The 13,859-nt window shown below is 36.7% G+C and overlaps 1 protein-coding gene across 1 annotated transcript in view; it reads right to left on the minus strand.

Annotated features, from left to right (window-relative positions):
• Positions 1 to 202: 202 nt before the first annotated feature.
• SLC12A1 (solute carrier family 12 member 1) overlaps positions 203 to 13,859 on the minus strand; it is a 165,923-nt gene continuing 152,266 nt past the window's right edge. Inside the window, exons 21-26 of the mRNA XM_053717461.1 lie at positions 11,779 to 11,904; positions 9,959 to 10,070; positions 2,582 to 2,668; positions 1,966 to 2,101; positions 1,661 to 1,728; positions 203 to 350 (exon numbers count right to left, since the gene is read on the minus strand). Coding sequence (XP_053573436.1) covers positions 215 to 350; positions 1,661 to 1,728; positions 1,966 to 2,101; positions 2,582 to 2,668; positions 9,959 to 10,070; positions 11,779 to 11,904 — 665 coding nt within the window. The 3' untranslated portion in view covers positions 203 to 214. The remainder of the gene's footprint in view (positions 351 to 1,660; positions 1,729 to 1,965; positions 2,102 to 2,581; positions 2,669 to 9,958; positions 10,071 to 11,778; positions 11,905 to 13,859) is intronic.

Raw genomic sequence — 13,859 nt, forward strand, 5'->3', positions numbered from 1 at the left:
TATATATATAGTTCTTTCTATATGTCAATAAAAGTTTAAGTAACTGGAATTTTCCTAAATATTTTCTGTGCTGATAAAAATATATCAGTTTTAATTATAACCATTTAATTTACATAGTCTGCAACAACATTAATGAACATGTATAATAAGAGAAAGGTATGTCCAGCAAATGCAAAGTAGCGTGTAGACTAATCCAGCTGCTTAATTTCAAACTTTAGGAGTAGAAAGTTAGTACATTCTTATGGTTTCCTCTAACCATCAAAACAGGCGGAAGGTTCTTTGATAGAATTTCTACCCAAGCCATATATAAGTGATCTGACACAGTTCCTTTTCTTGCAACTGGAAGGCTTCTGTTAAAAACAAACACAAATTATTATTAAGATGACCAATATAAATAGCACGCTAATTAAATGGATAGGAAAGTCAAAATTAAACTTGCAGGATTCAGATAGAGCATGCAATTTTAAGACACTTTTAAATTTGTTTCTAATTTCAAATGTGCTTCGTTCTCATGGTATCCCTTGTTAAAAAATAATACACACATATCCTACACTAGTATGAGCTAGCTGCTGATTGGTACCTGGATACATTTGTCTCTTGTGATTGGCTAACTAGATATGTTCATCTAGGTGCCAGTAGTGCAATGATTTCCTTCAGCAAAAGATAACAAGAGAATGAAGCAAATTTAATAATAGAAGTAAATTGAAAAGTTGTTTTAAATTGTATGTTCTATCCAAATCAAGAAAGAAAACGTTGGGGTTTTCTTTTCCTTTAATTGCACTGCTTTATAAAATGATAAAATACTAATTCATATGACTTAAAATACTTTTCATATACCAGACTGTGAATAAGAGTTTATATATATATATATATATATATATATATATATATATATATATATATTTATTTATTTATTTATTATTTTTTATTATTTATTTATTTAAACATGCACAACTCCCAGTAGTGAATTGCTGCTAGTGAGCCTACCTAGGTATGCTTTTTTTTATCAAAGGATAAAATGAGAACAAAGTAAATTTGATAATAGAATTAGAAAGTTTTTTTTAAAATTGCTTGCTCTGTCTGAAGCATACAAGTTTAATTTTGGCTTTACTGGCCCTTTAATAACCTCTAGCAAGTCAAGTGTCATGTGAAAGTTAAGCAAATACAGCTGTCAATAATTATTTTCTGTATAAAAAGATGTTATAGCCACTTCCATATCCCTTTAAATTTGATATGTTACTAAAAACTAAAGAATATTTAGTCATGGTGAATTACATTATTTATTAATAACATCTTTGTATTGCTTTTGCCTTATGTACGCATTTTCCGCCTGCAACTGCATTTTCATATATCTTAGAAAATGTATTTTTTTAATGGACAGAAGGAAACAAAAAAGCTTTAGTGATCTGTCATCTGCATTACCCACATTATATTAGTGTTATAGGATCATTATATACTGGGTGATTATCTTGGAATAGTCTCAGACATACAAAAGTGCTCATATATAACGTAATTCAATCATACTTGCTATCAGAATAACTTTTACAATGACATTGTGTTATCCACTTATGTTTTTGTAATAATGACACTATTAGTGTTGTATTCTACATTGGAAATTATTCGGATATGCATAAAAGTAGGAAAAATGTCTCATACTTACAGCACAATGAGGTTAGCAGATCTAGAGTGTTCCTGTAAAAGTTCATTAAGTCTGACTTGGCGGTAACTCTGAAGAAATACACAATAGAATAATCATCAAAATGCAGTCATAAATTCATGAACACTGCGACGTCTAAGAATGGTAAATATCATATTATTCTACTTTACTTTACTTTTATTGTTTTAGATGAAATTAGTTGAAAAATGTTGATGGTGTATACAGAGCAAAAGCCTTGATATCTGCCCAGCTGTAAAGAGGCAGTGAACAAGTGATCAATAATAGTTTTGCACTTAATGGCCATTTACCTTTTCTTTGAACATCTCAAGCTCAGAATCTGTTATTTTCCATGGGTGTTCTTTGCTTATTTTCTCTGCAGTTGGTACATCTTTAGAGCTCTCATGGAGACGGTATGGTTCGATCATCTCTTCGAAAAACTTCCAGCTGCAACATGATAAATGGCCTGTGTTGTTTTACCATTGCAAGCGTATATATATATATATATATATAGTAACAAAACCTTCTTTTCATTATTAAAACTTTGTTTCCTAAGTATTAAGTATAAAAACATTTTCTTCGGGCCTCAAAAAGCATTACATTTTAAAACAGTATTTTGGATAGTGCACAAGCACAAACCCTTAACTCGCCACTTTTAATACGAGAGCACAAATGCTCTACTAGCGCTCTGGGCTATTAATGAAAAAGTTCTGGCTGTGTTAAGGTGTTTTAGTTTACATTTTTAATCATCTGTTTGTAATACCAGGTTGTGCATTGTTTTTTCTGTAAGGTCAAGCCTAAAATAACGCACCCTGACCTATTGATTGCGCTCCACATGTAATCTGGGTCATTGTGGGGGGTTTTCTGTTTGTAAAAATATAACATTTACTGAATAAATTAACAAATAACACCTGCAATGTTCAGTACCTCTCTTTGCTTGGCTTTGTATTGATGTCTCCAATAATATGGATTTCTGCAACTTTAATTCGGAATTTGTTCAAAAGTGACGCCATTCTGAAGAGAAAAGAATAAGAAAACAGAAAAAAATCTATAGAAATTTTAAAATGTTTTAATCATTATTAAATGTTATGAAGTATAGCTGCATATAGCTTTGTTTATCTTTAATAGCGTTCTTTCCAGTGTAAGAAATCTCACCAATTCCTATAAAATCGTATGAAACCTTTTCACACATTTGTAAGTTCTATATCAGAATCTGAATTTCTTTAAACATCTAAATGTCATTTCTGACATGAGTTTCCACTATTCGCCATAAATTAATAGATTTAAAGCCAAGCAATAGATGCTTATATTATTTAGTTCATTCAGCTTTCACATCTTCATAATTACATGAAAAATATATTTTGATTGAAATAACAAAAATAGGTGTATATTTAAAAGCTAAAAAAACATCGCCTAGATTACGAGTTTTGTCAGTAGTACTGTGCGGTGCTAACGAGCAGTTTTCCCTCACCGCTCACCTACAGACAACGCTGGTATTACGGATTTTTACAAACCCAGCGTTAGCCGCAAAAAAGTGAGCGTAGAGCAAAATTTAGCTCCACATCTCACCTCAATACCAGCGCTGCTTACGGTAGCGGTGAGCTGGCAAAACGTGCTTGTGCACGATTTCTCCATAGGAATCAATGGGGGAGAGCCGGCTGAAAAAAAAAGCAGCGTTCAGCTCTTAACGCAGCCCCATTGATTTCTATGGGGAAATAAAATTTATGTCTACACCTAACACCCTAACATGAACCCGAGTCTAAACACCCCTAATCTTACACTTTTAACCCCTAATCTGCGGCCCCCGACATCGCTGACCCTGCATTATATTATTAACCCCTAATCTGCCGCCCCCAACATCGCCGACACTTACATTTTATTTATTAAAACCTAATCTGCCACCCCCAATGTCGCCGCAACCGACCTACACTTATTAACCCCTAATCTGCCACCCCCAAAGTCGCCGCAACTATATTAACCCCTTAATGACAACTGACGTACCAGGTACGTCCTGCAAAAACTAGCAGTTAGTGACAATGGACGTACCTGGTACGTCAGTTGTTTAAGAGAGTGCTGGAAGCAATCGCAATCGCTTCCAGCAGCTCTCAGGGTATTGCAGTGATGCCTCGATATGGAGGCATCCTGCAATACCTTTTAACAAGCCTCCGATGCAGAGAGAGCCACTCTGTGGCCCTCTCTGCACCGGTAACAATGGTGCTGTGTTCCGGGGGGAAGGGAAGCAAGGAGGCGGCAGCGTGCGGGCGCGCGTGTGCACGTGGGGGCGCGCGTGCACGTGGGGGCGCGCGTGTGTGCACGTGGGGCGCGTGCGCGTGTGCATGTGGGGGCGCGCACGCGCATATTAGCCACTGACACCAATGGAAAAAATAAAAAGTTCAAAACATAAAAAAAAATATATATATATATAAAAGGATCTGGGGGGGGTTGGGGGTATTGAGGGGGGCTGCTACACTACAGAAAAGTTTATAAATATTTTTGGGGGCAAAAGTTTATAAATATTTTTGGGGGCAAATTGGGTACTGGCAGACAGCTGCCAGTACCCAAGATGGCGGCAATTAAGTAGCAGGGAGGGTTATAGAGCTGTTTGGTGGGGGATCAGGGAGGTTGGGGGCTAAGGCAGGGCTCCATTACAGCAGAATACATTTTTAAAAAAAATAAAATAAAAAAACTCCTTTTATTTAGTACTGGCAGACTTTCTGCCAGTACTTAAGATGGCGGGGACAATTGTGGGGTGGCGGTGGGGGAGGGAAGAGAGGTGTTTGGGAGGGATCAGGGGGTGGGATGTGTCAGGTGGGAGGCTGATCTCTACACTAAAGCTAAAATTAACCCTGCCAGCGCCCTACAAGCTACCTAATTAACTCCTTCACTGCTGGGCATAATTCACGTGTTGTGCGCAGCAGCATTTAGCGGCCTTCTAATTAACAAAAAGCAACGCCAAAGCCATATATGTCTGCTATTTCTGAACAAAGGGGATCCCAGAGAAGCTTTTACAACCATTTGTGCCATAATTGCACAAACTGTTTGTAAATAATTTCAGTGAGAAACCTAAAATTGTGAAAAATTTAAAGGTTTTTTTTTATTTGCTCGCATTTGGCGGTGAAATGGTGGCATGAAATATACCAAAATTGGCCTAGATCAATACTTGGAGTTGTCTACTACACTAAACTAAAGCTAAAATTAACCCTACAAGCTCCCTACATGCTCCCTAATTAACCCCTTCACTGCTGGGCATAAAACACGTGTGGTGCGCAGCGGCATTTAGCGGCCTTCTAATTACCAAAAAGCAACCCCAAAGCCATATAAGTCTGCTATTTCTGAACAAAGGCAATCCCAGAGAAGCATTTACAACCATTTGTGCCATAACTGCAGAAGCTGTTTGTAAATAATTTCAGTGGGAAACCTAAAGTTTGTGACAAAATGTGTGAAAAAGTGAACATTTTTTTTAATTTGATCGCATTTGGCGGTGAAACGGTGGCATGAAATATACCAAAATGGGCCTAGATCAATACTTTGGGATGTCTTCTAAAAAAAAATATATACATGTCAATGGATATTCAGGTATTCCTGACAGATATCAGTGTTCCAATGTAACTAGCGCTAATTTTGAAAAAAAAAGTGGTTTAGAAATAGCAAAGTGCTACTTGTATTTATGGCCCTATAACTTACAAAAAAAGCAAAGAACATGTAAACATTGGGTATTTCTCAACTCAGGACAAAATTTAGAAACTATTTAGCATGGGTGTTTTTTAGTGGTTGTAGATGTGTAACAGATTTTGGGGGTCAAAGTTAGAAAAAGTGTGTTTTTTCCATTTTTTCCTCATATTTTATAAAAAAAATTTATAGTAAATTATAAGATATAATGAAAATAATGGTATATTTAGAAAGTCCATTTAATGGCGAGAAAAACGGTATATAATATGTGTGGGTACAGTAAATGAGTAAGAGGAAAATTACAGCTGAACACAAACACCACAGAAATGTAAAAATAGCCATTGTCATTAAGGGTAAGAAAATTGAAAAATGTTCCGGTCATTAAGGGGTTAAAGTTATTAACCCCTAAATCTAAGTCTAACCCTAACACCCCCCTAACTTAAATATAATTTAAATAAATCTAAATAAAATAACTACAATTAACTAAATTATTCCTATTTAAAACTAAATACTTACCTATAAAATAAACCCTAAGGCCTAGATTTGGAGTTCGGCGGTAGCCGTCAAAACCAGCGTTAGAGGCTCCTAACGCTGGTTTTGGCCGCCCGCTGGTATTTGGAGTCAGTGATTAAAGGGTCTAACGCTCACTTTTCAGCCGCGACTTTTCCATACCGCAGATCCCCTTACGTCAATGGCGTATCCTATCTTTTCAATGGGATCTTTCTAACGCCGGTATTTAGAGTCGTTTCTGAAGTGAGCGTTAGAGCTCTAACGACAAAATTCCAGCCGCCTGAAAATAGCAGGAGTTAAGAGCTTTCTGGCTAACGCCGGTTCATAAAGCTCTTAACTACTTTACCCTAAAGTACACTAACACCCATAAACTACCTATGTACCCCTAAACCGAGCTCCCCCCACATCGCCGCCACTCGATTTAAATTTTTAACCCCTAATCTGCCGACCGCCACCTACGTTATACTTATGTACCCCTAATCTGCTGCCCCTAACCCCGCCGACCCCTGTATTACATTTATTAACCCCTAACCTGCCCCCCACAACGTCGCCGCCAGCTACTTAAAATAATTAACCCCTAATCTTCCGACCGCAAAGCGCCGCCACCTACGTTATCCCTATGTACCCCTAATCTGCTGCCCTAACATCGCCGACCCCTAGATTATATTTATTAACCCCTAATCTGCCCCCCTCAACGTCGCCGACACCTGCCTACACTTATTAACCCCTAATCTGCCGAGCAGACCTGAGCGCTACTATAATAAAGTTATTAACCCCTAACCCGCCTCACTAACCCTATCATAAATAGTATTAACCCCTAATCTGCCCTCCCTAACATCGCCGACACCTAACTTCAATTATTAACCCCTAATCTGACGACCGGAGCTCACCACTATTCTAATAAATTGATTAACCCCTAAAGCTAAGTCTAACCCTAACACTAACACCCCCCTAACTTAAATATAATTTACATCTAACGAAATAAATTAACTCTTATTAAATAACTTATTCCTATTTAAAGCTAAATACTTACCTGTAAAATAAATCCTAATATAGCTACAATATAAATTATAATTATATTATAGCTATTTTAGGATTAATATTTATTTTACAGGCAACTTTGTAATTATTTTAACCAGGTACAATAGCTATTAAATAGTTAAGAACTATTTAATAGTTACCTAGTTAAAATAATAACAAATTTACCTGTAAAATAAATCCTAACCTAAGATATAATTAAACCTAACACTACCCTATCAATAAATTAATTAAATAAACTACCTACAATTACCTACAATTAACCTAACACTACACTATCAATAAATTAATTAAACACAATTGCTACAAATAAATACAATTAAATAAACTAGCTAAAGTACAAAAAATAAAAAAGAACTAAGTTACAAAAAATAATAAAATATTTACAAACATAAGAAAAATATTACAACAATTTTAAACTAATTACACCTACTCTAAGCCCCCTAATAAAATAACAAAGCCCCCCAAAATAAAAAATTCCCTACCCTATTCTAAATTAAAAAAGTTACAAGCTCTTTTACCTTACCAGCCCTGAACAGGGCCCTTTGCGGGGCATGCCCCAAGAATTTCAGCTCTTTTGCCTGTAAAAGAATAAATACAATACCCCCCCCCCCAACATTACAACCCACCACCCACATACCCCTAATCTAACCCAAACCCCCCTTAAATAAACCTAACACTAAGCCCCTGAAGATCTTCCTACCTTGTCTTCACCATACCAGGTTCACCGATCCGTCCTGGCTCCAACATCTTCATCCAACCCAAGCGGGGGTTGGCGATCCATCATCCGGTGCTGAAGAGGTCCAGAAGAGGCTCCAAAGTCTTCCTCCTATCCGGCAAGAAGAGGACATCCGGACCGGCAAACATCTTCTCCAAGCGGCATCTTCAATCTTCTTCCATCCGGTGCGGAGCGGGTCCATCTTGAAACAGGCGACGCGGATCCATCCTCTTCTTCCGTTGTCTCCCGACGAATGACGGTTCCTTTAAGGGACGTCATCCAAGATGGCGTCCCTCGAATTCCGATTGGCTGATAGGATTCTATCAGCCAATCGGAATTAAGGTAGGAATTTTCTGATTGGCTGATGGAATCAGCCAATCAGAATCAAGTTCAATCCGATTGGCTGATCCAATCAGCCAATCAGATTGAGCTCGCATTCTATTGGCTTTTCCGATCAGCCAATAGAATGCTAGCTCAATCTGATTGGCGAAGTGGTCCTCCAGACGGGCAGAAGTCTTCATCCAAGCCGGCCAGAAGAGGTCCTCCAGATGGGCAAAAGTCTTCATCCAGGCGGCATCTTTTATCTTCATCCATCCGGCGCGGAGCGGGTCCATCCTCAAGACATCCGACGCGGAGCATCCTCTTCAAACGAAGTCCAACTGAAGAATGAAGGTTCCTTTAAATGACGTCATCCAAGATGGTATCCCTTGAATTCCGATTGGCTGATAGAATTCTATCAGCCAATCGGAATTAAGGTAGAAAAAATCCTATTGGTTGATCCAATCAGCCAATAGGATTGAGCTGTCATTCTATTGGCTGGAAGACTTCTGCCCGTCTGGAAGACCACTTCACCGGCTTCATTGAGGACTTCGGCCGGCTGGGTGAAGACTTCTCAAGGTAGGGTGATCTTCAAGGGGTTAGTGTTAGGTTTTATTAAGGGGGTAGTGGGTGGGTTTTAGAGTAGGGTTGGGTGTGTGGTTGGTGGGTTTTAATGTTGGGGGGTATTGTACTTTTTTTTTACAGGTAATAGAGCTGATTACTTTGGGGCAATGCCCCGCAAAAGGCCCTTTTAAGGGCTACTTGTAATTTAGTATAGGGTAGGGCTTTTTATTATTTTGGGGGGCTTTTTATTTTATTAGGGGGATTAGATTAAGTGTAATTAGTTTAAAAAACTTGTAATTATTTTATTATTTGCTGTAATTTAGTGTTTGTTTTTTTCGTACTTTAGATATATTTTTTAAAATTGTATTTAAATTAGGTAATTAATTTAATTTTAGTGTAGTGTTAGGTGTAATTGTAACTTAGGTTAGGATTTATTTTACAGCTAAATTTGAATGTATTTTAACTAGGTAGCTATTAAATAGTTAATAACTATTTAATAACTATTCTACCTAGTTAAAATAAATACAAAGTTGCCTGTAAAATAAAAATAAATCCTAAGATAGCTACAATGTAACTATTAGTTATATTGTAGCTAGCTTAGGGTTTATTTTATAGTTAAGTATTTAGTTTTAAATAGGAATAATTTAGTTAATGATAGTAATTTTATTTAGATTTATTTAAATGATATTTAAGTTAGTGGGAGTGTTAGGGTTAGACTTAAATTTAGGGGTTAATACATTTAATATAGTTGCAGCGACATTGGGGGTGGCAGATTAGGGGTTAATAAATGTAAGTAGGTGTCGGCGATGTTAGGAACGGCAGATAAGGGGTTAATAAAATTTAACTAGTGTTTGCGATGCGGGAGTGCGGCGGTTTAGGGGTTAATATATTTTTTTATAGTGGCGGTGATGTCCGGTTCGGCAGATTAGGGGTTCAAAATATTTTTTTAGTGTTTGCGATGTGGGGGGGGGGGGGGGGGGGCTCGGTTTAGGGGTTATTAGGTAGTTTATGGGTGTTAGTGTACTTTTTTAAGAGTTTTATACTACGGCGTTAGCCCATAAAACTCTTAACTACTGGCTTTTAAATGCGGTATCAGCCTTGACAGGAGAGGCTGTACCGCTCACTTTTTGGAAGACTCGTAATACCGGCGTTATGCAAGTCCCATTGAAAATATAGGCTATGCAATTGACGTAAGTGGATTTGCGGTATTTTCGAGTCTGACCAAAAAAGTGAGCGGTACCACTGTCATTTCAAGACTCATAATACCAGCGGGCGTTAAAAAGCAGCATTGGGACCTCTCAACGCTGCTTTTTAAGGCTAACGCAAGACTCGTAATCTAGGTGCATGTTCTTTCCATTTTACACTACTTGCATACTCTCTTTCTATATACAAAATATATATATATTTTCCTATTATCGTCAAAACATTTGCAATTGAACACAATTCAGTCATTTAAATAGTCATTAAAATAAATCTTGAACAATTACACCAGCTTCTCATCTTCCAGGCGGTTCACTTTTCCTCCAATAAAAATCCTCAGCTTACAATCCTTCCATTTTTTTCTTAGCGTTAGAATATGAGGAATAAGGAGAGTTAAACCTGAAAAAATGAAATGTATTACATGAAAATGCATACTTTAACCAGAACTGGATCAGATTTAGGAAAAAAAATTGAGACGCACTGATGCTGCAGGATAGTAGTCATCTTGTATTCACATAAGAAGCAACATACCACATAGGGTAGGTTTGATGAAGATGATATTCATTATTTAAGGAGGAATGTCTCTTTTTCATCTAGTTCTATTCCTTTAAGGCTAGGGTTGCCACCTTTCTGGGAATGACCCGGACAGTTCAGGTTTCCATTTGTGGGTCTGGGTTTGAAGCTGAGTCAGATTTGGATATGCAAATGTACAGGTTTGGTGGGAAACAGCCACAGCCAAAAAGGTGACATTGTACTTTTGCAACATACTGCACATGCCTACATTTATTTATCTCTCACGTGTGTGTGTCTTTGTGTGGGAGTGTGTCTGTGTAAGTGTCTATGTGGGAGTGTGCGTCTTTGTGTTTGTCAGTGTCTTTTTGTGTGTGTGTGTGAGTCTGTGTGTGAAAAAGTGAGTGTATTTGTTTGTGTGTGCGTGAGAGTGTGAAATAGAATGTGTGTGAGAGTGTGTGTTTTAGTGTGTGGGAGAGAGAGTGTGTGGGCTCAGTGAATATATCTGAGTCAGGGGCCCCAGTGACTCCTTTCTTTTCCCTACCTCCCAATGCTTCTCACCCTGTATGCATAAATCCACAAGCACACAGCCACACATGTGTTTATAATACAGTCTCCTGCAATGTAGCAGTCACATCTCCTACACTGCAGTAGTTATGCCTATGCCCAAGCTGCTTAAACTTTCCACTCACACACTGCTTGTGCCAAGCTCTTCATTCCACTACTTCTGGTCTTTGGGGCCGATTTATTAAAGTGCGAGCAGACATTATACGATGTAGCGTATCATGTCCGCTGCACATCGATAAATGCCGACAGCATACGCTGTCGGCATTTATCATTACACAAGCAGTTTTTGTGAACTGCTTGTGCAATGCCGCCCCTGCAGATTTGTGGCCTCGTAAAGGATCAGGCGGATAGAAGACCGCAGCCTCATAGGTCGCGGACAAGCAATGAAGCAGCAGTCTTTAGACCGCTGCTTCATAACTGCTGTTTCCAGAGAGCCTTTCAGAGCTTGATAATTCGGCCCCTTTGTCTCTATTCTCTCTTCCCTGACACCCATTATTTGTCTCTGTTGCTCCATATGCTTTTTTATTTCTGCTTTTTTCTTCTATTCTTCGTCTGTCTTTGCCTATTCGGTTTCCCACTTGTCTCTTTGATGCATTTCATGTCCAGGTTTTTCTGTATCATCGCTAAATATAAATCTGTCACTTTATTCCATCAATTATAAACTACAGAAATTTCACAAACTGTATTTTTTTCATTTATTTTAAAATATGTCTTTAGCTGCAATTACTTTAAACTCTTCAGTACCAAATGTATTTGCTGAATATTAAAGAGCAAGTAGAAATAGACCTTTACTAAGCTATTCTACAAACAGTTTGTAGATTTCCTAAGGCTCAGCAACAAATTAGCACAACACTTTACTTTAAAGGTTTTACTGCTATTGCAATGTCCTCACTCAGTGGTCTAAAAAAACAAACTGTTTGTACTACTTTTCACATTTTATTGAAGTACATAGACAGACAGACAGACATATGGATATATGGACATGATACGTAGGCAAAAGTCATTTCAGATGCTGTGTAGAATTTCTTACCTCCATCATCAAACAGCCACCAAACATCAATCGTACCCTTTCCTTGCTTCTTTTTAAATAGTTCGCTGGCTTCTATTAATCTCTGATTATATTCGCCTACGTGCATCGGGGGAATTGTGCTGACATCTGCAATATTCGGAAAAAAATATATTGATCTTATTTCTATACCATTTAGACCATAAAAACTGCCTTTATAAAATATAATAGATATGGCTGGACAAACATTATGAAAAACTGGTATTTGTTTTTTTTCTTTTATTAAATGTTATATTGAAGACATTTTTATATTTTAAAGTAATTTTGAAGTGTTGTCACTACAACTATCTTTGAATATACAAATGGATTTATATTAACCCCTTAATGATCACGACGTACCATGTACGTATCCAGCCATTAAGAATTTTCTTGTTACTAATAGCGCGAGCCCCGCCATAAGTGGTGGGACCGCGCTATTATACTCTCCCTCCTCCCTTCTTGTCACTGGAAATAGCGCTATTAATTACACAATCCCCATAGAAAGACCAGTGATGTACAGGGTACATTGCTGGTCCTTAAAGGGTTAAAACTAGGTAAAGCTGTATTTTATACACACAAAAGTAACACATTTTTTAACAGATTATTCGACTTCTGAGTAACTAAATAAAATGTTTTACATTGCTTTTTTAGGTTGACTTTTTAGTCACAACCATACTCACGCACTAATCTGACAGCGTTTATATATATATATATATATATATATATATATATATATATATATATATATATATATATATATATATATATTTAAATTTAAAAATACTTAAAATGTATTCCTCTATGTGAAGAACATTTGAATGTTAAATATTTACAGTAAATACATACTTAGAGGGACATGAAACCCACATTTTTTCTTTCATGATTTAGAAAGAGAATGCAATTTTAAAAATCTATCTAATTTACTTCTACTATCTTATTTTTTTATTCTCTTGATATTCTTTGCTGAAAAGCATATCTAGATATGCTCAGTAGCTGCTGATTGGTTGCTGCACATAGAAGCCTCATGTGATTGGCTCACCCATGTGCATTGCTTTTTCTTCAAATAAGGATATCTAAAAAAAGAAGCAAAATAAATAATAGAAGTAAATTGTAATGTTGTTTAAATTTGTATGTTCTATCTGAATCATGAAAGAAAGATTTTGGGTTTAGTGGCCCTTTAAGGGGCCATGAAACCCAAATGTTGAAACATTTGAAAGTGAAGTAGCATAGCTGTAAAAAGCTGACTAGAAAATATCACCTGAACATCCCTATGTAAAAAAGAAAGATATTTTACCTCAAAAGGTTCTAAGTATTCACGGCCCAATGTAAAGGACTTTAAGCAGCAAATCAGTATGCCTGTCCCAGGACCTGCAAGGGAGCGTGCCTCATGCACACTCATGTTATTTCCCTATTCAGTTTAAGGAAGTTTATTATGAAATCTCACAAGAGTTACGTGAAATCTCATGAGATCAAAGTAAAAGAGTTCATGACCAGCACTGCTGATACTGATTGGCTGCTGTTCATTTCTTTCTCTCTTTTTTTTTACCTGCAGCTGGACAGTAACTGAAAAATAACTTTTTACACAGCACTTACTCTGGTGAGCTGAGGAAATTGTGAGGTAAAATATCTTCCTTTTTTACATAAAGATGTTCAGGTGATATTTTCCTATCAGCTTTTTACAGATATGCTGCATATGAGTATTATGTCCCTTTAAACACTATATTAAATATGAATATTGCATAATTATGGTTTTTCATGTTTTCATCTACTTGACTACAAAGGGCTCCAATGCACATATATTTATATATATATATATATATATATATATATATATATATATATGCATACATATGTATTTATGTGTCGATATGTGTATATATGTCTGTAAATACATATATACACATATAAATACATATATACACACATATAAACATGTGAATATATGTATATCTATGTTAAAGCGATTTGCCTGCCTTTTTTTTCTAACACCTGAGACCTCATATCTTTGAGCCCTTATAACTTTCTAATGCAATTTTGTAAAAATATTTTTTATCAGACAGTGTTAA

Source organism: Bombina bombina, chromosome 6 (assembly GCF_027579735.1).
Source record: "Bombina bombina isolate aBomBom1 chromosome 6, aBomBom1.pri, whole genome shotgun sequence".
Taxonomy (NCBI): Eukaryota; Metazoa; Chordata; class Amphibia; order Anura; family Bombinatoridae; genus Bombina; species Bombina bombina.